The sequence below is a fragment of the Argiope bruennichi genome, chromosome 3 (assembly GCF_947563725.1).
Source record: "Argiope bruennichi chromosome 3, qqArgBrue1.1, whole genome shotgun sequence".
Classification (NCBI taxonomy): domain Eukaryota; kingdom Metazoa; phylum Arthropoda; class Arachnida; order Araneae; family Araneidae; genus Argiope; species Argiope bruennichi.
In genome coordinates, this window is record NC_079153.1 from 108,953,014 (window position 1) to 108,979,153 (window position 26,140).

Sequence of the window (26,140 nt, forward strand, 5' to 3'; positions counted from 1 at the left end):
ACTTGTTAAGTACAATTTCTAGTATATTTCAGTCAAAAATAGATGAATGCATTAGCATGAAATACAGTGATATAATGAACAATAAACTTACCAGGAAGGAACACATAATTTAAAATACATTTACAAATTTTTAATTCTCATAATTAAATATCTTAAAACTGATTAATATGATTATATTTTGATTGCATGATTCATAAAATGCATTTATCTATCATTAGTTGAACTCGTCTATTTTTTCTGTAAAATAACCGTATTTAGATTGCTAAAATTCAGAAGGATGTTTCAATTCTATTGCACTAAAAATTTCTTCCTTCTATATTTAGAGAGTTTTATAAATATATTAATTCTTAGGAAAGTTTTTTCTTTTTTGTGTGTTGCTTTAGTAATGCATAATCAAATATTTTTAAATCATTAACAATGATTATATTTTATAAGAAAAACACTGACTGGCATTTCTAATATCACAATAAAACGAATTTCAACAAGATTGATGTCATGTTTATTAATATTTGAATTTAGAAAAAAAATAACTAGCATACCCTGCATTTTAAATAAGGCATTATTACTTAGGCTTAATTCACATACATTTCCGAGTAATAAAATTTTCTTCCTAGATAATTTTATTACATAAATTATGTAATAAATAATAATGTATTATTTATTAAAAATACATCACACTTTTTCATTTAATTATAAAAATAATTCAATTTGCAAAAAGAAATTCCTTACGAAAATAATTTAAGGTGCTTAAAATTTACATTTAAAAACATCCATCAAAAATATGGCTTTCTATTTTGAAAAATTACATTCACTATGGCACAAAACTAACCATAAATGTACAACTTAAAATTATGAAAACAAAAAAAAAAAAAATAATAATAAACATGAAAAACTCTGTCAAACAGACATTTGCATTTTGTTTTGTAAGGCAAAATTGCTGAATAAATACATGTTTGTATAACACCATTTTGGCCTCCTTTGCTACTTTTTTTTGAGGAGACTAGAATAGAGAGCAATGTATGAATGAATACAATTTTCTAGTTCTTTTTCTTAATATGTTCCATCTAAAAATATGGCTTTGCAATGTCAAGCAAGAAGAATAAAATGTAGCTACTAAAATGCTGTTTGACATCAGTTGTAACTTTTGCATGGTTTATCATGATGCTACAGAAACCTGAAATTAAAATAGTATAATTAATAAAGATTATTAAGTATGAATGATATTTTCAACAAAATCCAAGAATTAAAATATATTCTTGCAGTTACAAAGATTAAAAAAATAATAAGTGTAATGTTTAAACTTAGTCACAAATTTCTATCTAAGATCAGAGTTTTTTTTTTTTTTTTTTTTTTTTTCCTTCCCCAATTTGAAAAAAATATAATCAATTTATTCCCATGTATGCTTCGTTTATTCCATATGAAGAATAAACAAAACTCCATCAAATAAGAAAACAGATGGCATATAATAATGTTTTTCAATATCCCATCAAGTCAATTTGCTCCAATCTTACTCAGTTATTGGTGGGGGAGGATTTCTAATTTTATATGCAATATTTTTTTATATATTTAAAAAATAATTTACTTTGTGAAATCATTTTATTCTTAAACAATAATCATATCAAATTTTTATATCTCCATTATGTATCTGTGTAAAAATTTTCAATTTCTTCATTTTAAACATATTTACTGCATTACAAGACAGATACAGTACACTCAAGAGTATCCGGCCTAGTTTTCTTTTATTGTAATTAATGAGGAAGGCAAGGCATGGCATTGGAAGTAGATGTCTGCTATGTTACTCCTATGTATTGTGTGTAAAATACAAATTGTGAGAGGAAAGGAGCAGCATTTTGCTCATTGTTCAAGATTAATCTATCAGTACAGAGCTTTTTATTTTAACTTGAAACATTTCCGGCAATTGCTTCTATGATTAATCGGGTCACAGCTGCGGTCACATTTTATGTGGCTTGAGATAAATGGACGGCTTAGTACTCGATAAGAGAAAATATGTATTGTAACAGTGTATTTTGACATAAAAACTTAGTCTTCTGGCATTAGTGGGCAAAAAAAATTAGTTCAAAATCAAGCCTATCCCGGGGGGGGGGTATCCGGCTTGCTTTTTTTTCACATTAGGCCAGATATGTGGGAGTGTACTGTACCTAGATATATCTTGTAGATCAGTTTGGCTTATGGCATGAGTTAAATATGCTTTTTACTGATAAATATGCAATTTTTGAAACTGTATTTTGTATAATTTTATAATGTACAGACAACTTCTTATCACAATAATAGTACAATGCATTGAGTGGCCTAAGCTTTCATTGGTTACTTGATTGGATTATGTTTATTAATAAAAACCATATTTGACTACACTATGCCACATGAAAGATAATCAAACATTTTCAATCAAATATCTATTAAAGGATTATTAATTGCATAAAACAGGGTTTAACTGGTCTTCAAAAAGTAAGTAAATGAAAAAGTGCTCATATGAGTTAGATAATCTTTTAGAAATAGCAAAAGGTTCAATGAGGAGTTTCTCCCATCAAGTTTCTGAAAATGTTATTCTTATCAAAATGGTTGCCTAGAAATGCTAAAAGTTGTGCATTCCTGTAATATGTGTTTTATCCAAAAAAATGCATTGCCAATATAAACAGGAGAAGATACTGAACAAAATAAATATTTATGTGCAATTCTGGTTATGATCAACTCTCAGACAAGTGTACAAGCTTTAATTTACATCTGCATCTCCCATTCACAATACAAAAATTCTACAAGTCTCATTCCTGACCATGCATGTCTTGCTTCTTCATAACAACAAGCACTTTATTCTATAGCAATGAATATATTAATGCTAGATCCTCTTTCCAAGGGAACAAAAAACATTTACTAAATTCAGCATTCATTCAGATACTACATTTTAATAATAAACATGAATAAATTTCACTAGAAATATTTAGAGATATGTTTTATACTTGGTGCTTTTAGAAATTCAGTAGAAAAATGTGTGAAAAAGAATAAATAATTTTTTAGAATTGCTAAATTTAATGATTGAATTTATAATTATCGATTTTCATTGAATTTTTTAGAATCGGTTTGTTTTGATCCCAAAAACGATTGAAAAACTTAGATTATAAAAAATTCCCAATCAAAATTTTGTTCATTCATATAAATTATCAAAAAGACCTTCCCAAGTCTGGACAAACCATTTTCTTAATTATGCTGTCTGTGTATAAATATAACAACTGAAAAATGCAAGAAGAAAGGAATTTAATATATGCCTTTATAATTTGTATTATAAATATATCAAATTTTGAGATAAATCTTTAATGGGATGCACTGTTTGTTCTTTTGCCTGATAGTATATATCTGAATGCTATAAGTCAAAACCTATACGTTACACATACGAAATTTGCTAAGTGATAATTTATGGTTATATTTGAACTTACTACTCGAAGACTGCCATCTTTTCCTTTACTGATCAGATTTTCAACACCAGTGGAGAAATTCACCATGCCTTTTTTTCCTCCAAGCATTTCATGAGATATACTGAAAATGTAAAAATTAAATTTAACCTGACAGCAAAATTATTGCACATAAAAATAAAATCAGAGATTTTTTGGTTTAAATTTACCTGCCAGTGTCAACCACAGTCAGAAGATTTTTATTTTTACATGCTCCCATTATTTTTACTACAAACTCTATGAGATATTGCTGGCAATCAAGAATTAAATCCCCCTGCAAAAAAAATTGTAACAATGGTCAGAAGAATTAAACTTACAATTGTTATAACAGTGAAAAATTGAATCAGAAAAAATTAAACTGTAGATAATTGTTGTGAATGATTTACTAGAAGAAAAGTTAAAGCTATCCAAAACCAAAGGAATAGATAGAATTTTCAAAATATTATGAAATAAGAAATGGGAAATTAAGAAACTTTACACTATATTAAAATTAAATCCACAATAAACTCAATTGGATTAATATATGGCTACTACTTTAAATGTCCTTTATACTAAAGAGTGAATAAAAAATAAGCAATAAATTGTTGGGTAGAAATTTATGAATCTGAAAACAAATCTATAATATTTAAAAATATGAAACATTTATGTTGATGCAAAATTAGGCCAAATTTATTTGTCATTTGGGAACAACTCCCATGCTTGGATTTTTTACATGCTTGCCTTAATGAAAAATCAGACTATTAATTTTGATTTATTTATTATTATTATTTTGGTTGGATAATATGAAGAAAGGAGTTCAAGTCGAGCAGTTTCGATTATAAGTTGAAATCATTGCAAATGAGAGTGTGAAAGAAACAATCACTAAAAGTTGGAATGAACAAAAAATGAATTGTTAATCAATTTTCTGAACTACAAGAGCACAATTGCTAGACTATGAAAGGACTCTATTCTTTTGACTGGCATGTTTTCGGGAAAAAGAAGTAAATTCAAATGGAAAATATGCAAAATGTTACCAAAATAAAAAAATTGTTTCTGGAAAATCTGGTGAAAATGTTGGAGGATTTACTAATCAGTGATTCATCTGAATCCAAAAACTATAACTAAGGAAACTAAAACTAAAGGAAATTTATAACTTTGTTTTAGTTTTTGCTTTCATGGGACAAAAGCTTAAGCAGTTATATTCCCTTAATGAAACTTCAATATTATTCCATTAAACTTCCTCCTGGAATAGAGCCATACTGTTATAGGATTCATGGTCGGATATATTATACTAACAGAAATGCAAATAGCAAGTGAACTGGGATTACATAATTACATCAAAAGAATTGCAACATGATTCTTGAGAGTTGACAAATAGAGTGAAAAGAAAATGTAACCCTTTAGTTTATGTATAATGGTTAAAAAGGATATTTAATACGATAATTTGATAAAATAAATTAAGGAATCATACATAATTTTTTTTATTTTAAATAGCATTTATCTTCATTTAGTAAAACAAATGCCAATAAAGTTTATTTTAAGACCATCTTTATGATATATATTTAGCAATTAAATATAAACTTTAAAAAAAAAAAAAAAAAGCTGAATTTCCAATGAAGTAGCTTATTTTATTCATATATTATGCAACAAAAAGAACAATTTCTTGAAAGCATATAAAGAACCAAAGAGAGAATATATATATATATTTAATTTTACCAGAATAATATCTAATTTATTTTACTTAATACTTGACAAATATTCTGGTTAAATTTCGGTCTTCAGAATTACCAGGTGAACTTTCTTCAATGAGTAATTAGATTTAAATATATCTAACTGCATCTCAGAAAATGAAAATAAAAAAAGGGAAATAATTAAAATAAGTACAAATTTCCCATTACGATTTTAATTAATTTACAGTTAGAAAACATTTCTTAGCTGCAATCTAAAAAATTCTGTATTAAATGCATTTCAATATGTAAAATTTATTAAATTAATATATTAATAAAATTATATAGATTGTGGATTACTAATTTATCATTAAGAGATACAAATAGCAGCAAATCTGCAATATAATTTTTTTCCATCCTTACTTTGTCTTTATTGCTTGTGCAGGGCATTTGCACAACAACAAAGCCATCTGATAAATTGCTGACGAGAATGCCTGCACAAAAAGAAAAAATCTATATACACACACATTATATTATATATATATATATATATATTGAAATGCAGTATAATATAAAATGTACCAGTTCTGAAAAAACAAATTTGAAATATGATTTTGTATCTTAGTCTATATTACTTAATAAAAAAAAAATGAATACACTTTGCTATTTCTAGTCTTTGAAGAATATAACTTAGTTTCTAACCTAAAACAATAAAGTATGGCATTTTGTTAAAGTTAATAATACTTTTAATGTATATAAAAAAAATTATGTGCAGAAAGGATTCTTATGATTTTTGTTACAAAATGTACATAATTTTTTTTTAATAAAAAGTTTAATAAAAGTAAATTATACAAAAAATATTTATACAACAAAAATTTGCTTTTATTGGAAAGAATTTTTTGAAAATTAAATTTATGTAAAAGTCATTTTCGTGCTATAATATTTTCTTAAATGGAAAAATTCAAAACATTTCCTTAATTTATTTTTTTAGTTAAAAATTTAACATAAAATTTCCAAAAATCGTTTGGAAGTGCACATTTCCAACTTCCCAAGTATATATGTGCCAAGTTTGAATTTATTATTATTAGTAGTAGTAAAGATCGCCTCTGGCAACCAGCTAGTTTGACAGGAATATTGATTATATTTAATTTCATTCAAATCATTTAGATGTAACTTCATACTCATGATTCCACCAAACTATTTGACATTAAAGCCATGTTATTTTAATTGTCTTACATAAATTCTGTTTATTGTCTATATGAACTTTTCTAATGGAGTCCACTCCCATAACATCGTAGCATTATTAAAAAATGCAAATCTATCATCTAATCTTAGCTATATTATAACTTCACTTTTATTATTCTCATAAACTTTACAAACATTAAACAAAATCATCCTTTAGCTCTCAGCAATGGAAGAAAATTCTTCAATTAATTGTTTGATGAAACCAATGAAAAATCAGTTTGAACTTCATGACAACAATGTAATCTATTGCTGGAAATTATGGTAAAAAATATGTTTAAGAAATTATCAAAATTCACACAACTATTAAAATGATATCGTGAAAAAAATAATTTTTTTAAATTTTAAAATGATGTAAAAGTTTTTATTTTGGGAAGTTATCATGGGAAAATGCTAAGATTCAACTTAATTTTTAATTTCAATTAAAAGTGCTCTGAGACGCATGTTTACACAATGCAAGGTATTCATGTACCAAATTTGATAGCTATGGATCAAACGGTTTGACCTGTAGAGCACCAACACATAGAAATTCATCATTATTATTAACTACCTCCCTCTCGTGACCAGCTGATTCATTAGGTGTAATGCTCTATAAAATTTTCAATTAAACATTTGTGTACCTTGGTCTCTTAATAACTTCAACAAAATATTTTTAAGATTCACATTTTGATAGTCACATAATTTATTATTTAAAAAGTCCTAGCAACATTTTATTCATAGCACTATATCTCTCTATAATTTGCTGTTAGCTGCCATAAAATTTAAATTTGAAATGGAAGTTCAATAAATATGAAAATGTGTTTGCTGAAACTAATGCTAATAATGGCATCTCTTATAATAACTAGCCGCCTTTGGCAACACACAAAAAAAAGGATAATTTTTCCCATGCACTCATATTTTTTTTCCCAAATTTTCTGCAAAATAAATTTTTGAAAATATGATTAAAATATTTTTTAAACAATCGTCAAAAATAGAAACAAATTTATAGGTTCAAACAATTATATCGTTGAAAACAATTTTTTTGAATTTCAAGATGATGTAAAAAATATTTTTGTGCTATTGTGCTTTTATTTGCAGAAGTTATGGTAGAAAAATGCCAAAATTTCACTTAATTTTTAGTTAATGAAACTTCTCATTAATTATATGTATCACCCCACGGTGCATATTGCCAATTTCCAAAATATAACATGCCAAGTTTCATACACTATATCAAACAGTTAGCCTGTGGAGTGCCAATACATAAAACACTATTTTTACTATAAGTAAAGATATAGATTACATTTCTAGGATATCATTACTATTATATATTGAAATCATTACCTTTAAGATTGACTAATCCAGTTTGCTGTTTTATTTTCAGAGTTTTGCTATCTAACAAGTATAAAGAATCTTTGGTAACTACCAAAATCCTAGGTCTTGCTTTGTATCCATGCCTATCATATTTTGTTACTGATAGCATGTACTAAAAAAAATAAAAAATAAATCTTTTATTATACATATCGTATTAAAAATTCTCTACGATTCCAATACAAAATACTTTAAAAATTTTATTCAATTATATATGCATTAACTGAACTACCACAATAAATATTAAAATTAATAAATTGTATTTTGATAGATTATAAACCACATTATAATGAGTAAGTTTATGTATATGCAGCACAGAATCTTATAACAATAAAATACTGCTTTTCTGTATTAGAAGTATCCAAGATTAAAAATTCGATAAGAATGATTTTTCTTATAATACTTACATTAATACATGCAGTTGTTCTGATCTAATATTGCAAAATACCAATAGTACAAAAATTACTGTTTTAATGTGTACAATATACAAGGTAATGTTTTTAATTTTTACGATACAAATTTTGCACACAAATATTTTGAATAATTATTATGCAAACAATGCATGTTAAAGTTTCATGCTGCAAATTAAATGATATAATACTTATGTGTACCCATTGAAAGAAAATGTGCCAATTGTCATTTAATAAGTTTAGTAACATTTGCAGTTTTATCAGTAAGTTTTTCAACAGCATCTGAATAATAACAATCATCAATTCAAAGACTTACATAAAAGACGAAGTTTTCCCATTTATATTTATTAGTTTTAGAAGAAAAAGAAAAAAACTTTGGTACATATTTATATCTTTTCAGTAAATGAATATGTGCATATCTTTTAAAGCATCTCAATTTTAAAAATATGAAGAACCCTGTAAATTATTCCTTTATTTGGGAATAGTTCTTTATTCTAAAGTGAAAAATAGGATGGATTGAAATTTTTATATGAAACATGTTAAAGTAATAATTTTGATTTTCTAAGGAAATGCAAAAATTTGCCAAACTGATTAGAGAAAATTAAAATTAATAAAATTCAACTGATAATTTGGTTTAATTTACATGATTATAGTAATTTACAAATATAATTGGTGAGTAGTTACTGAAATGTATTCACCTGCTGCAAGAAACTAAAATATTGCAATATTTTTACTCCAGAATAAGGAGGAAAAAAAAAAGTTAAAATGGCTTCTTACCACTATTTTTTCTTTAATAGATTGCATATTATTTTCCAAAACAGTTAATATTCTTCCTTCTATATCAGCAGCTAAAATTGAAAAATAAATAAATAATACATGTAACTTCATTTCAAAGTTGCATTAAGAATGCAAATATTTACCTATAAACTGAAATTTAACTAGGGATTTTTTAGGAATTTAGTAAATCTTATTTTGTTCATAGAAAGATAACAGAAATACTCAAGATCATATTAATATGAAACATGATGAATATCAGAAATATGCCACTTGATCTGGTATAATAAATTGAAAAAAAATTTTTAATCTTTTTTTTTTTTTTTTTTAATAAATGCTTATAACTCTTACCTAATCTGCTAGCAACAAATGGCTTTGGTACACTGGAAGTATAACTACTTTTCTTTCCTTTGAATAATTCTTCTGCAAAAACTTTCTGGTCTAACTATGAAAAGATTTTTAGAGTAAGATTTTGTGAAGCAGAAAGTAAAATAATAAAATTGATAGGTCATTTTAATATTTACCTGGAATTTTCTGTCAGGAGACAAATTTTTCACGTATTTTCGCATGAGCCATGTTCTGTGCAATTGTCTTAAGTATGAAGAAGCCTGGATGAAAAAAATTTTCTTAATTATATAATAAAAGATTCTGCATGCATACAATGATGAAAAAATTATACTGAAAAGTATCAGTTAAAATATAGCTTATAATTATTTGATATGCATACATTTCATAAATATTATAATTTTGGTAAATGATCAAGCAAGAAAAATCTCTTGCACAATAATAATGAGAAGGAAGAGTCTAGTATATTAGTAAATCTTTATTGTTATATTCCAAACTATTTCTGTTTACTTTAAATTAAATTTAACATAATTTTTTAACATTTCACACTGCTATAGGTTCCTTAAATTAAACTACTAAGCAACCTCTACAACTCAAATCTAAACTGAAAAAAATAAATTCGCTTTACCAATTTCTATTTTAAACTAGAAATTAAATTTTTAAGCATTCATATATTTCTGACACAGGAAATTCTTTTTTGATTTAAAAATCTCAAATTCAAAATAAATACTAGATAAATTTATTTTTGAAAGATGTGATTTAAAACACCACACATGAATGAATTAGAAATAATAACTCCAATATCATGTTCAGCTTAAACATATATAATTTATCATTACTTACACATTAATGTAATACACATTTTGTCATTTTTTTTTAAAGAAAAGAATTGCAATTGGGTTGAAAACATTAAAAATCCTATTGCAATTTTCACAAAATGTTTCAAAATAAAAAATAAAAATATTTTGACTGTGTAATTTGTCATTACTTTTACACACATTAAAGTAATACTTATTACACCATTACTTATACACACATTAATGGCAATGAAAATGATGGAATATAGATAATTAAGAATGCAATAGATAAGACTTTTTTGCAAGTTCAATTTTTTTAAAAGTTCACAAAAGAAAAGCAAGTCAAACTGGGTTAATGAAATTTACAATAATCATAATTTAGATTAAATCCAGTGCAAAATCATAACTACATGCACTACTGATGTGTTATTGTCAGAGAAATTTAATATCAAACTTCAAAAATATTATGACATAAAAAAGCATTATTTACTTCTTTACAGGAGGTTGGTGGAGATGGCCAATGCTTATCTAGGAGACTTGTAGGTAATCTTCGAGCAAGTCGTTTCAGAAACTCTGCTTTAACATTCAGCAGAAACTAAAATCCAAAAATGCTACATTAGAAAAATAATTATTCATAATCAAGGATGTAAAATAAAGTGAATATCAAGAACTGCTTTAAATAGCATCAATTCAAAAGGAATGATTACAAATTAATCACCAGAAGAAAAAAATTAGGTTTTGTGATGCGAAAATAAAATATTCATTAAAATATATATGGCGTTTAATTTTTTTATATATTTATATTACTTTTATTTTTTATACATATACATCAGATGATTATTGTCAACATACATAGATTAATTTGAAGAGTTGCTTAATATTGTAACTTCTTGGAGTAAATAATCCAGGACTCATTATCATAATACAGAAATATGAATGCGATCAAAGTTCAAAATAAACATTTTAAAACTGAAATTTTAAATAAAATTATTTTAAATACTGCAATTTTAATAAAAATTAAATTAAAACTGCAATTTTACAGAAAACAATTTAGACAAATAGCTTTCAAATAATAACTGACAAAACTCTCAATAAAATACTCATTTAAATTATTAAAAATATTATATGAAATAAAAAGTGGTAAATTAAAACTCACAAATGCATTGATTTCATTTTCTGGCTCATTACGAAGCATAAAACCTTTTATGAATCTACAAAAAAGAAAATTATTACAATTACTGTAGGTTGTTAATTATAGCTCATTTCCTATATATTATAGAATAATTGAATATGACTTCGACTTTATTTTAAGTTATGGTTTGATATCACAAAATGTCATTAAAAAATTTTTTAAAAAAAGCGTGAATTAGTCTAAAATATCATACAATTTATTTGATACACTTTTATTTCTTTATTTTATTTTTTACAATACTCTAAACAAAAATTTTTTATAAGAATACTGATTTGAAAAATAAAATATCTCAATCTAAATTATCTAAACATGAAATATAAAATCGAATTCATTATGACAACACAAACACATGACCTTTCGAAATACAAAAATTTACACAACTTCACATTAAAATACGTCTCTGACAACATTGTCTTCAGAGGCTTTCTAAACTAATAAAAATTATTTTCTATGTATTTACAAAAGCACATATACAATTTCTCAGCTCTTTAGAGATGGAAACTGACCTTCAAACTAAAATACGTGAATGCATTTGCTGAGAAGAAGAAAAGTACGAAAGAGAAAACATGCTGTCAAAAAAAAAAAAGAAAAGAAATTATTCAATAGAATTCTTCTCATAGAATTATTCTATTTATTTCTTCTAACTTTTAAAAATAGACTCCTCTAATATCTTATGGTGTTTAATTCTCAGCCCCCTTCTCTCAAGAACCAAGGAATAATATAATATTTATTAATGTTAAAAAGTATATAATATGATAGTAATATCAATATAATATCATGATATTAGACCAATTTAAAAATTCAGTAACTCTTCCCCAAATAAAAACTTTAAAAAATGCAATTCCCAATGAATAGCATACATTAGATGACTGCAGTTAAGACTTAAAAAACAAAGCAATATAAATTAAAAACTTCCAAGCATATATAACCATTATCCACTATCTTTTATAATTAAATAAAATGCAAAAATCTCTTTTTAAGATCACTTTAAGCAATAAAATATTCCTTTTTTAAGTAAGTGAGAGATAAATGTATTCACCCATTAGATTCTCTAAATTCCCTTAATCATACAAATAGAGCAAGAATTTAACATTATCTACAAGATCCAATATGATACTAAGGAATCCAATATGATACTAAGGAATCCAATATGATACTAAGGAATCCAATATGATACTAAGGAGTGAAATCCTAAATGGATATAAAATACAAAACATATGTAAGGGTGAAATATATACAGATGTAGTATATACATCTACTGAAAATAAGGGGAAAAAATTACTTTTTCAAAAATCCTAACATTTAATATTAAAATTGATGATAATATTGAAAAAAAATAAACTCACTTCCTAATAACCATAACAGCCCATCTTCTCCTTTCTAACATCTGTCGAGCCAAATGTCCTCTCCAATATCGATTAATAAGCAAAGCTAAAAAAATTAAAAATGCAACTAAATTTTCAAATTTTAGAATCTTACTAATAAAAACTTCAAACATATTATTCATTTAAAACTACACAAATACTGTTCCTGATTAAAATGTACGATTCAAAGAGAAAAATTTGATTTTTAGAATTTAAATAGAAATTATTTCCAAAATTTAGCGTAGTAAATGTAAAAATTAAACAGTCGTTTATAAATAAAATTTAATTGTATTTATAATACATATTTTATTTTAAATTATACGAGAAAAATTTGTTTTCTCAAATGTGAAAAATAATTTTTTTTTAAAAATAAGTATAATGAGAATTAATACTTAATTAGGAACTAGGCATTAAATTAGGATTTAAATTAGCAACTTTTATCATCAGAATTTTTATTGGAACTTGCAAATGTGAACTTCACTCAAAGCCAACTGAAAATTATTTAAATCATGTTCGTCAATTGCTTTGCAATTTGCTTTAAGACATTAATAAGCTGTAATGAATTAAGGAAATGCTTAGAAATTCAAAATAATTTAATTTGAATATAAGCAGTTTCCCAATATCATGCATTTGATCCTATTCATTAAACTTTAATGAACAGGATCAAATAACTTCCTACACACATTATAAATATTTAAAGAAACCAAAACTTTCTGTAAATTGTACTTACTACACACACTTTTTTTTTCACAGACTATTCTTATAAAATTTTATATTATTCATATAAAATTATCAATACTGTTATTATTTACCTAAATATGGTTAATTTTTAGTACTAGTACTCAAAAAATAATAGCTTTTCAAGGTATACATATTTTTATAATTGCAATAAAAGAAAACTTATTACCAGATTTTTGCATGGAAAGATATTTTTTCCTTTGAACATAGGCTCGAAATTTAGCTTGAATTATGGTAGCTGAAAAAAAATTTTAATTAACATTACAAATTGACAAAGCATAAAATAATAAAAAAAAAACAAAAAAAACATGATGAAATATTTGTTTACCTAAAACATGTTTATATCTTTGGAACTCATCTTCTGTTTGGAACAGTGTCTTGGGGAACCGGATAAAAATCTTAGATCTGCAAAACAATATTAATAACGTCTACTTTCGAAATCATTTAGAATTGTTTAACAGAAAATAAGATTTTCAAAATAAGTATAACTAAGCTTTAATTGTGCATAGAAACTTTTACTGCAGAATTGTAATTATAATTTTTTTAAAAAAAGTATGATTTTATCATTTTCAGTGAAAAGTGTGAAATTAGTAAAAATACGAATGTGTTAATATGCTATTTTAAAATTCATTAACATAAAATTAACATTGTCATTATTTTCTCAAAATCTGGTTAATTTTAAGTACTAGAATTAAAAACAAGATAATGACAAAGGCCAATTTAATTTAAGGCCAATTCTTGTAAGGAAATTGTTCCTGAAGGTAAAAGAAGTATAAATAATCAAGAATGTAATTTAATGAGAAAAATATCTTTACCTGTTGCCTACAGCTTCAAAAGAAAGCAAAAAAAGAGAAAACCTTTTTTTAAATTATCTCAATAGAACACATTTAAACTAACATAAGTATATAATTAGCACATATATATTATTAGTTAAGTAAATTATTTCAAGAATTATAATTCAATAAATCTAATATTAAAATATATAACAATATTACTGAAATTAAAATATTTTACATGTAAAATTGTTGAATATAATTTGTTTTTTTAAAAAAAACACCTACATTATTATAGAAGACTAATTATAGTGCAAAACTATCACTGAATTATGCACATTATGTGTCAATAATATGAATTTTAATCATTCAGTTGACGATATATATGTAGTCCAATAAATTTATTTTGTATATGTATATTTTAACCAATATGAAGAAAATGCTTCCTATTTAATATTAGCAATCCTATTTAAAATGTTTAAACACAAAAATTATTTCACACATGATAGAAACTATACAAATTTATGATAGAGACAAAGTGATAAAAATCAATCTTGACATCCATCACAGATATAGCAAAGACAGCAGTAAGAGTTTTGAAATTGAAATGTATAGGTAAAATCATTGATCTTGAAGTATTTATCTAAATTAGACAAGATTCATTATATTTTTTTTAATAATGCATTAAATAGTCTTATTAGTTAATAGTAGTTTTTCATTAGTAAACCTCTCCATGAATTTTGAATAAGACTTGATGATTGAGTAGCTCCAAAATAAAAACATCCACTTTTAATAAATTATATTGCAAAAAATTACAATACTATTTATGTATTTAAAATTTCATGCAGTCATTGGAAAGGTTGGATTAGATTTCGGATATCTAATTCAAGATTAGCAAAATCTTTGAAATACAAAAATTCTCAAAGAATTTTCCTAATTGCAACAAAAGATTTAGATGAAAAATAAATAAATTAGTAGTTAATTTTAAAAATCCTTAATGTAAAATAAATATTAAATGGTGCTTTATGGCTTGATGTAAACACTTCAGCAATAAATGAAAATATCAAGAAAAGTAAATAATTATATACTAAATCAAGATTAAATATTTGAGAAGAAAAATAAAATTTACCTTCCAAAAGCATATTCTTCTGGTTTGTAATCAAGATACTGCACAAGAAGCTTTACTCCATCCTTAGCAGACCCACTATAAGATGGCCATGTATCTGGACATAAACATTTGTATCTTTTCAGAAAATCCTCGTATTTCTTTCGATAGGCAAAGCCAGCTCTGCGGACTCTCAGATTCTCCATAAGACCCAGATATTTCACTTGATGAGCAACAATTGTTTCATCAAAAACACCTGTAAAAAAGTTTTAAGAGTGCATGATGCCCTTACACATATCTACACACTTACTGAATGTATTTAAGTAAATAAAAGAAAAAACTGGAATTGGAAAGAAATTTTTATAAAATAAAACTGATTTAACCATCATACTCCAGAATAGAATTGCAATAGATAACAAATAGGTAAAATCTATTAATTTTTACCTACAGTATTTTGCTGCAGAGTTGCGAGAATAGTATCACTCTCATAATATTATACACTGTGTAAAAAAATTACTTGCATAAAAAATGTAAATAAAATTGATTACATACACAATGGTTGAGATAAACATGTTACATAATGCTGAATATTACAGATTACATAAATATATATCTCATAGTTTCACTTATTAGTTTTCTGGGTATGATTATTTTATTTTCTAACAGAAAATGAATTAGTTTGTTCTAATGCCAAACAGATTTCTGTTTATATATCTACAGAGTAAGATATAAAAGAAATGTCAATAAGCCTAACCTGCTTAATGTTAAAGCAAACTTAGATTAAATTCATATAAAATTACTTAATGTCTGCTAGAATCCTAGAAAGAGAATTTTCCTTAAAATAAAAAATGCATTCAATATTACAATGATTATCTACAGAAATAATATTTGATAATTTACAAGAAGAAAAATAAGAAGAAAACCAACTGAATGTATTTCATCCATATTTTTTTTTAAAAATGAATGTTTAAACTTTATTATTTCACAAGATGAAAATAATTATTTAACAATGGTATATTAATAAATATATCATTTAAATGAGTTTCACAAACATATATAGACATATAAAAATAACCACTTATGAAAAAGAATATTATATTTGTCAAACATTTAATACTATTTATCATTCATTATAAGTTTAATTTTTTATTTACCAGGCCATTTATTGTCATTAGGTTTGATACACCGGATATACCAGGGCTCCTTGGACATTAAAATATTCATCAAAGATGACACACTCGTTTTAAATTGAGTAGCAGCCTAAAGAAAATGAAAATCAGTCAATTTGAAAATAAAATTTAAAACATATTTTATTAGTGTATTTATCAAAACTCTGGGAGTCAAAAAATAATGCAAAACTACAATACTCTGAACAAAAACACTCCAAAAAAAAATATTTCAAATGTTATATTGCAAACAAAAAAAAATTCTGAAATAAGAAATTTATTAAATATGAATTATTTTCATTTTTATGATTATTCATTTGGACTAGTTCGCATATTCTATTGTTTTCAGCACCTTAAGCTTTCCCCCCCCCCCTTTTGGCTGTCAGAATTTTGATAAAATTTTTCATTTTTAAGTACATGAAAGTGCATATTTTTGAAATTGATTTTGTTATGTTCAACTTTTTAATCATTAATATATTTTATAATATAAAACACTTACATACAGGATATTGTTTTATGCTTGCATGTTACTGTTTGGTAAATCATTATTAACTTGCAGTAATCAATATAATATCCTTCTCATATTCATCACATTTTAATTGAGCAGCTTGCTTTAGCTAGAATTTAATTTTAATTATCTGAACGATCACTAATGGATTTAAAGAGCATTGATATTTTTAATTATGTCCAATGTTATTAAGTTTAATTTTAAATTATCTTAACACTAAAAATGCTTAAGACATTTTAAATTTTAGATCTTAATGAGTATAAATTGTCCCAAGATATATTATACCATATACTCTCTTCATGAGTATATGGTATAATATATCTTGAATCACGAAAATTCCACATTACTTTATCACAATTATTAGGCAGTCTTAAGCAACATTTCTCTGATTCACTTCCAAGCTGAGACTTTTATGCGTAACTAAACTTTAATTAAAATCTATCGATTGATTACTGAGTAATGAAAGCATTTAAATGATGTGCTTCATTTCAGATCTTTCACATGTGAGGAAGAGTGATAATCCTACTATAAAACACCAAACATGAAACTAATACATTAAATTGTTTATAGAATTAAAATTAAATAAAAATGAAAATGTATAAACATATGCAAAATGTATGAAAATGAAATATAATTTCACACTTACAGTAATTGGTCTTTTTTTGTCAAATAATTCTTCTGTTGTAAATGCATTCTTCACAATCCAGTTTTTTGATTCCATCATAGCCTATGAAAAAAAGATTCCATTCAAAGTTAAATAAAATGACTAAAATAATTAGATATGATTTTAAATTTCATAAGACTTTACAATGTAAATAAAAACATATTCATGAAAAATTCGAGGAAATTTTTATATTTAAAAGAAAATTATTTAATATATATGTTTATTAAATATAGTCATGTAACTTTCCAAAACAAAGAAATACATTAATATAGTAACAAAACTTGCTCTAACTTGATGTGGACTGAATGGCTCAGTGGACGAAGTGAAAGCGACAATTCGCAAGTTCGTATTTGACTGCAGGCAAGTTGCCTAAAAATTGTTTTGTTAGTAATTATGTTTCTGTGATTTCTCATTTGTTCTAGAATGCTCTTATAATTTCTGTATCTTTCTAAATAAGGAAGATTCAAGTCCTTTTGTCTTGTGGATAAAAATGGATGCAAAGTTTAGTTCCTGGAATAAAATCTTGAGTTGAGATTAACGAGTGTTATCTTTGACTTTAGTTAACGCATAGTTTACCTACATTAACTTCATCTACATGACAATATTTTCAAACTTATTTTTTATTCTTAAATCTTAATTGCATAAGAAAGTATTGTTTTAGAATGACAGCATAAATCAGATGTAAATTTTAAACTATTTTGCATTTCATAAAAAAGTTATACTTCTCCCAGCCACTCATTTTTACTTTGGTTCAAAATTGCATTTACTACAGTTTTAAGACTATTATGTAGATAAATGTTCATAAAATTCAAAACTTTTATAATAAATACTGTATGCAAATAAGTTAATTATTAAATAATTTAAATTCCCATTTGTATACTTTTGTATCTTTATTTTGTTACTAGATATGATGTTGGTAACTTATTAATTTCATAAAGTTATAAAGTTTCTTAAATTTCATAAAGTTTTCTTAGCAAAAAATTATTTAAACCAACAATATTAAAGCTTAATTATAATTTAGTTAGATTAATGATGTTTTTCATTCAAAGTACACATGGGCCAGTTGAGGATGTAATTTAAGAATTGTGTTCAGATAATGAGAATAGCATTTGAAGTAGCACCTTCCATTCCAAATTTCCTTACCATATCTGGGAGTATTAAATAATTTATTTCATTGTGAATGATTTCATGTATATCAAGCCCACGTATATTGAAGGTCTTTGCAGAATTAAATCTCAAATTCAAGAATGAAGCCAGATTACCTTAAACCAATTAACTAAACTTAACTTAAATAACTTTTAAAAGTATTGTTAGAATACAAATAGTTTTTAACATACAGGAATTTTTTTTTAAAAAAAATGATTAAAATAATATTATTTAAAACATTTTAAATGCTGAAATTTTTAAAAGAAAAATGTAGCACCTTTTTCAGATCTCTATACAGCAAGTCATTATTCTTGTCTAAAAATCCTAAAAAAAATTAATAAAACTATTAATTTTTATGCAAATTCTACATAAAAAATACATTTTATCCTCTCCCCTCCTCCCCTGCCTTCATGCAACTTTAAACAATAGAAAAAAATTGAAAGAAGATTGGTTATAATGCTATTTTAATGTTCAAAATACAATTCATATTTATACAAAGCAATTTGAATGATGCTTTATTTATCAAGACACTTTTAATAATGTTAAAACTGTCCTTTTATTCTTTCAACATTTTAATTAGAATAATATTGAAATTTTTTAGATAAAATAATTCAGGATAGATAAAAATACTTACCTTCCACATTATATGTAACATCACCGGCATAATGAACTAAACGAAATTCCTGCAATATAATTTTTTGAAAAAATTAATTTTGCAACGAGGGAAAAAATATTTACTTTTCCAAAGAAGAAAAAAATCCATCTTGTATGCAAAATTCTTTCAATATTCTTTAATTTTTAACTAATTAAAACCAGCTAAATAAAACAGTTAAATATTGAACTTTTAATAATAACTGGTTCATACACAAAATGTCAATGTTAAATGCTCATTTATAAAGACTAAGCTTGTTTTTAACACCACAACATAACACTCACATTTCGTTCAATAGTTTTTCTCAGTTTGCTAGAGGCTGTACTGTGCGAGAGAAAATGTCGATGTTTTCCCACAATACTTTCCAGTTTCGCAAGAAAGGTAGCATCTGTTGCATCCCCAGGTCGTAAGCATTCTTCATCCTAAGTAAACAAAGTTTTATAGAAATCTGGAATGATGAAATTAACCAACTGAAAGAATATAAAAAGTATACTTACTAAAATAGCTATAATGCCTTTATGACGTTCTTCTACAAGGTCACAAATTATTTTATTATTAAAATATTCCACTGGTACCCACTGAAAAAAAATAATACTATTCAGTTTGAAAGATAAATTTAAAATAAATATTTTTTTAATAGAATCTTGTTTCAACTGCATTTGAATTGCAAAGAACTGGATTTCTTAAATTATTTCTATTACAAAACATTTTGAGCTATTAAAAATTGTAATATGATCATATTTATATAAGTCAGTAAAAAGTCTTTAAATGTAACATTGAAGACAAATAAAGATTTGAATAAAGATTATATTATATTATATATATATATATATATATATATATATATATATATATATATATATATATATATATATATATATATAGCAAATTTCCAATACAATGTGTTAAGTTGCTTTTATCATTTTGATAATACTGATAATTTAAACAGCAATCAAATCATTCAAAGCCTTCCTAGCCACAAAATTCTTTTATACAGCTCTAAAGCAAGGATACATAATTTAAAAATAACGAACATAAAATAATATGATTTGTAAAAAAATTTAGGTATTTCTTTACTTAAAATCCTTGCAATTATTAATTGCTTAAAAAATTATTTTTACATTTTTTTTTCTTTTATTTAAATTATTACCCAGATTGCATTTTCTTATTTATTTTTCCATTTTAGGGCCTTTTTAATTTATAATTAAAATGAGATTGTGACACTTTTGTGCATGTGTAGAGGGACTTGAAAAGAAAAAATATAAAAAACAAAGATAGGATATTTTCAAAATAATTACATACCTCTATACCTTCTTTGCAGTATTCTTCTTGTTCTGATTTCAAAGTAAGTTCAATAAACAGTTGTTGCAACTTTTCATTGCAATAATTAATGCAAAACTGCTCAAAACTGAAATATGAAGGGAAAAAAAATTTATATGCAGAAAAAGAGCAAAAAAATTAAAACCTAACATTTACATATTGATATTTACCTATTTCTCTGGAAAATCTCAAATCCATAGATATCTAATAATCCCATTAATGTTTTTCTCTTTCTTACCTGAAAATATAAGAATTATCAAGTAAACATAATATTACAACTCAAAGTAAAGATTTTAAACAGGACATTTCTGGTTATTTAGCATTTAATAAATTATCAAATAATAATTATGTTTTTATGAGTCCATTCAAAGTTAAATAAACATTCAAGTAAAATTAATAATAATGGAGAACCAATCCAGAATTTAATTTTTTAAAACATACAGATTTAAAAATAAGCAAGATTAGATTTTTTTTAACTGTAATGCAATAGGATAATTTTGATTATAGTGAATGAAGAATAATTTAATGCTAAATGTAACTATAGCTACTGTTAAATAAAAAATGTTATATTATTTTTTCTCTTTTAGTAGTAGTTTTGAATTAAAGACACTTCTCATTCATTCATTATAAGAGTATCACACTGTACATACATTTTCATAAACATATAGTGCATCATAATAATAATAATATGCATGGCCAAAAAAGAACTACTTCCACTCTACTAAAACATTCAGAGTTATTTAAATGCCTTTGCATGACATCAACATGGGAAATTGAAGTACTAAGTACAAAACTTAATGTGAATGGCCTTTCCCAAATATAGCCCAGTCTCTCCCACAAGAGGCATATACTGTTTGGAAAAGATATAACTTCAATTCAGAGTTTAATGAAATTGTTAAATATAGATGGTAAAACTTCTATATACCTGTCTAACTCTATGAGTAAAGCAAAACTCATTTATAATACAAATAATCATTAATAATACAAATAGTTGAATGTAACAATTTCCTTAACGATTCATGAATAAATTGTCTTTCAACTGCAATAATTGAATAAAAGAACATGAGAAATTCCATTTCTTTATTTTTATGATTATAGTAAAATATATTTACTATAAGTTTGTTTAAGAAGAAGCTCTTGATTACATCTAGATAAAAGTATAGCTCAAGAGAATAGTATTGCTATTAACACCTTGAACTGTAATTTATTTTCGGATGGACAATTTAATTCCATTAGTTTTAAGCAAAGAAATTAATATAAAAACTTAAGGAATTTTTTTTTCATAAAAAAAGAAAAAAAATTCTATCTTGTGAATAAAATTTTTCTGAAAAAGCATGAACTTCAATTTCTGATGAGTATAGCTCACCATGGTGAGTTTGCTCAAGAAAGTTCATGACAAGCTGCACTTATTATTTCAGTTCAAGGGATTAAATATTAATACCATATGCAATTGAAATCTTGATGAATCTAAGTAATTATTCATAAATCTTTGACATATTATAATGTGTCAATGAAAATATCTTTTGAGAGAGTTTAATTCAGTTTAGTTATATTATCTCAAATGCCTGGCATTTTGGGACCACTAATGAATCACTGCGAGATTGAACAATTAATTTTCAGCCATGCTGGGATACTGAACAGAACATTCAAGATGGAACCTATGCTCTCTTTCTACTTCTTAACTCCCATGATATACTAGGAGATATTTAATCTGGGACATCATGTCTAACCATAAGTACCAGGATATGCACAGGAAATTTTCAGTGAAAATGGATAACAAAGTCAAAACTGCCATTAGCCAAACCTTTTTTTAAAAAAACTAAAAGTACATGAATTTAAAAAAGAGGTATTATAATTGATAGAAGGAAATAAAAAATCAGAAAACCAATAATTTTATAAAATTATTATATGCTAATTTTCAGTCAAAGGAATAAACTCACTTTTGACTGTAGAGATGCATTCAGTTTTCCCACTAACCAAGTAAAGAGACGTTCATATAGAGCTTTTGCCAAAGCATCTCTGGCATATATTGCTTGATCCCTATTTAATGGACTGCACAACTGTAAAAGACACATAAAAGAAATTTTAAATGTCCAATTAATAATATTTCATATACAATATTGGCAAAAATATTTATAATTGGACTGAAATTCGCAACAATAACTTTAAATATTCAATAAAGAATTAACTCGGATTTTCTTTTAATTATCATAATTTTAAAAGTAAATACCATTCACTGTTTCAATGAAAAAAAAATTGCAATATGATTACTGAATAAATTGCAACATTAAACAAACAAAAATTTAAAGCAAGTTTTCATAACCCCATAACATTATTACAAATACATATAAAATATTTTCTTAGAGATATTCTTAATTTTTAATTTTAATAAAATAATACATTATAAAGAGGAGAGGTATTTAGCAAATGAAAAATATAAATCTATACTTATTCCAAACTTTTAGGTACAGTATACAAATCAAAACTTTAAAGAATACATAACATTTTAAAACAAAATCTTACCAATTCTTGATTTGCTTCAATAGTTTTATTTACAAGGGCATTCATCAATGTACTGTAAGAACAGCCAAGCAACTGCATAAAAAAAATTGTTAAATAAATATTGTTGCTGGTTTCCCATTTCTAAAAGTTATATTTCAATTTTTAAATAAATTTTAAGAAGTCAGTTTTATCAGTGCTTTACCGTTTTCCACTGCACAATAAAAGAGATTTTTTAAAGCAAAATACAATATAGTTTGAAATATATACAACAAATTTTAAAAACGAAAAAACTTATGTTATCAAAAACAAATTAATCCTTATTCCACTGAAATTTCTTCTAATATAATTAAAATACAATGACAATAAAATAGAAGAATAAAAAAATCTGCAAGTTATCATAAGGAAATTTTACTAGTTAAAGATAATACTAAATAAAATCAATATATATATATTCTAAAGAATAGTATTACATTTTGCATGTGGAATGAGCAACTTTCAGAGAGCTATTAACTATCTCCCATTAACACAATCTAGGATATTTAAATCTAATGAAATTTCTTCTATCAAGAAGCCCTGCAACAATTCCTCATATTTACAAATTAACCATAGAAAAATTTAGCAATTCATATATCATATAGACTTAGAGAAGCTTGAAATACATAATTATAAAAAAAGTGATTATCATACTTTACATATGGAATGAACAGGTTTGTCATTGACTACAACAGCTTGCCCCTCCTCTTCAACAAAACCAACATTTCCTAAATGCAGTACAGATGCTACAATTGTAAAAACTGCCTAAATAAAATAAGAAAAATGCATGATTTTATCTGAAATAATAAGAAACTTGTCAACATTTATAAATATTATCCTATAGCAATTACATACCTCCTGTTCCTCTTCTGTGAAATCGGTAACATTCATAGCTTTTTCAACTACAGAAAATTGATCTGCATCATCTATATTCCTTAATTTCGAACATGATCCCTAATAATGAAATATTAAAGAAAAAGTACAGTTAAAGTATCGTAGAGTTACGAAGAATCATTATACACAAAATAAAAGTATTAATAATTTATGTAAATGATGAATACATAATTTCATTGCCTCAAATAAACATAAGCAGTTCAGTGCAATGCTAATTGCCATGACAGGCTTGTTTTCAGTGACAAAGATTGTATAAAAAATTTTCATTGCCTTATATTTTTGTATTTCTTATATTTTTAAAAATACATTTTCACTTTCTCATATATGAAGCATAGAGAAAGTATTATAATCATCAAAAAATATAAATCCAAGATTGACAAATTTCCATGTATTAGAAACTTTTCTATTCTATAATTATTATTATTAGAATTAGAAATTTTCAGAATTATTATTCTAGAATTAGAAATATTCTATTCAAAAACTTAGGCTTTCATAGATGAATATATATTTTTTAAATTCTACTTATTAATGCAAATAATGTATGTGTAAGGTACTAATTTACAGATAACACCAGTAATAAATAATCAACTTGTCTGTTACTCTTAAAATGAAAAAATTGCAAATAATAATTATTAATTTCAGAATTGAAACAATTATTAAAATACTAATAAAAACACTTAGTTCAAAAAAATTGGCCTGCTTTAAATGAATTCAAAAACTTCTTTTGAAAAATTTTATGGCCTGCAATTTCTTTCTTGGCACTTAAAATTCTCCAAGCTACTTAAAGACATATTTCATTTATTTTTATTCACTTATTTATTTATTTTGCTTTTAATTCTTTAAACTGTTACTGTTTCCTTTTCAAATTTCTGCTAAATTCCTTTCCTTCTTTTCATTTCTTCTCTTTATACTTTTCATATTTGGCTGATGAATTAATTGCACTTAAAAGCAATTATCTTAATATTTTAAAATTACTTATATCCAGCCTTTACTTTAATATTGTCATAAACAATATTTCTTGCAATGAATGCTTGTTTTTTCATATACTACAATAAACAATCTTTATTGACCGAAAATTCTGTCGCAACATTTCTGTTAAAATGGTAAAATATCAATCATTTTTAACAATAATATAGTATCATTAAAAATTTGCAGATTATGCTGAACCAAAACTACTAACCCTCTCTGTTGTTTGAAAAGTGAAAAAAAAAAAAAATTCAAAAGTTTTGTTAAGGTTATTGTTAGCCACATTCATCAACTTATTGCTTTTCTTATTGTAATGAAATTTCAAAAACTCTCCATGTAACTTCCCCTTGAAAGAAAGCTGCCCCAGGTTGTTGTTACCAAGAATGTTTTTGAAACATTAAGTTGTGGATGTGGAGAAACGATCATGCAACATCACTGACTGTGTGCATGCTTGGTGCAAAATGATCTCATCGGCAATTTTTCCTGATACTTAGATATTTTTACAAATTACTCCAACTTTTCTTTAATATCCCTGATTTTCTTGTTCTGTCACCACCCTAAGCATTGATACTTCAAATAATCTACTATCTACCGATGTAATTATAATTTGCAACATCTTTAACTACAAATTATAGGAACTTTTTAAAAAATCTGATAAAATTTTTATTTACCTGGCTTAAATAAAAATAAGCAGATGGATCTCTACGCAATTCTAGATCTTCAAGCAATTTCTTATCTGCACCAGCTAGCAACTGATAAAATATATGGAAATTTCTTTCACCATGATTTTGATGCACTACTCTTGATTTTTCTAATAGGTAATTTAAAATATGTCCACCCAATGGAGCACCCTATAAGGAAAAAAAAAAAAAAAGAATATTTCATTATGTTACTAAACAAATTTTAGAATAACTTTCTTACTTTGATTTGCACTTACCAGAAAGTCAAATTCAACATCCATATACTTCCCAAAACGACTTGAGTTGTCATTTTTATTAGTTTTTGCATTTCCAAATGCCTATACAAACAAAATTAGATAAAATTATTGCACATAGAAGCTCTCTAACATGCTCTCTGCACAGAACTCTTTAA

The 26,140-nt window shown here is 25.0% G+C and overlaps 1 protein-coding gene across 2 annotated transcripts in view; it reads right to left on the reverse strand.

The window, feature by feature from the left end:
- Positions 1-32: 32 nt before the first annotated feature.
- Positions 33-26,140, reverse strand: part of LOC129963131 (unconventional myosin-Ic-like) — a 55,538-nt gene continuing 29,430 nt past the window's right edge. For both annotated transcript variants that reach the window (XM_056077224.1, XM_056077225.1), the window contains exons 5-32: positions 25,986-26,066; positions 25,720-25,899; positions 24,044-24,142; positions 23,843-23,953; positions 23,177-23,248; positions 22,594-22,713; positions 20,824-20,891; positions 20,636-20,741; positions 19,831-19,911; positions 19,618-19,755; positions 19,316-19,364; positions 18,959-19,005; positions 17,518-17,598; positions 16,352-16,457; positions 15,222-15,453; positions 13,648-13,724; positions 13,489-13,557; positions 12,564-12,648; positions 11,182-11,236; positions 10,516-10,620; positions 9,408-9,491; positions 9,235-9,328; positions 8,887-8,957; positions 7,673-7,814; positions 5,534-5,604; positions 3,635-3,738; positions 3,450-3,549; positions 33-1,174 (exon numbers count right to left, since the gene is read on the reverse strand). In XM_056077224.1, coding sequence (XP_055933199.1) covers positions 1,157-1,174; positions 3,450-3,549; positions 3,635-3,738; positions 5,534-5,604; positions 7,673-7,814; positions 8,887-8,957; positions 9,235-9,328; positions 9,408-9,491; positions 10,516-10,620; positions 11,182-11,236; positions 12,564-12,648; positions 13,489-13,557; positions 13,648-13,724; positions 15,222-15,453; positions 16,352-16,457; positions 17,518-17,598; positions 18,959-19,005; positions 19,316-19,364; positions 19,618-19,755; positions 19,831-19,911; positions 20,636-20,741; positions 20,824-20,891; positions 22,594-22,713; positions 23,177-23,248; positions 23,843-23,953; positions 24,044-24,142; positions 25,720-25,899; positions 25,986-26,066 — 2,646 coding nt within the window. In that variant the 3' untranslated portion in view covers positions 33-1,156. The remainder of the gene's footprint in view (positions 1,175-3,449; positions 3,550-3,634; positions 3,739-5,533; positions 5,605-7,672; positions 7,815-8,886; positions 8,958-9,234; positions 9,329-9,407; positions 9,492-10,515; positions 10,621-11,181; positions 11,237-12,563; positions 12,649-13,488; positions 13,558-13,647; positions 13,725-15,221; positions 15,454-16,351; positions 16,458-17,517; positions 17,599-18,958; positions 19,006-19,315; positions 19,365-19,617; positions 19,756-19,830; positions 19,912-20,635; positions 20,742-20,823; positions 20,892-22,593; positions 22,714-23,176; positions 23,249-23,842; positions 23,954-24,043; positions 24,143-25,719; positions 25,900-25,985; positions 26,067-26,140) is intronic.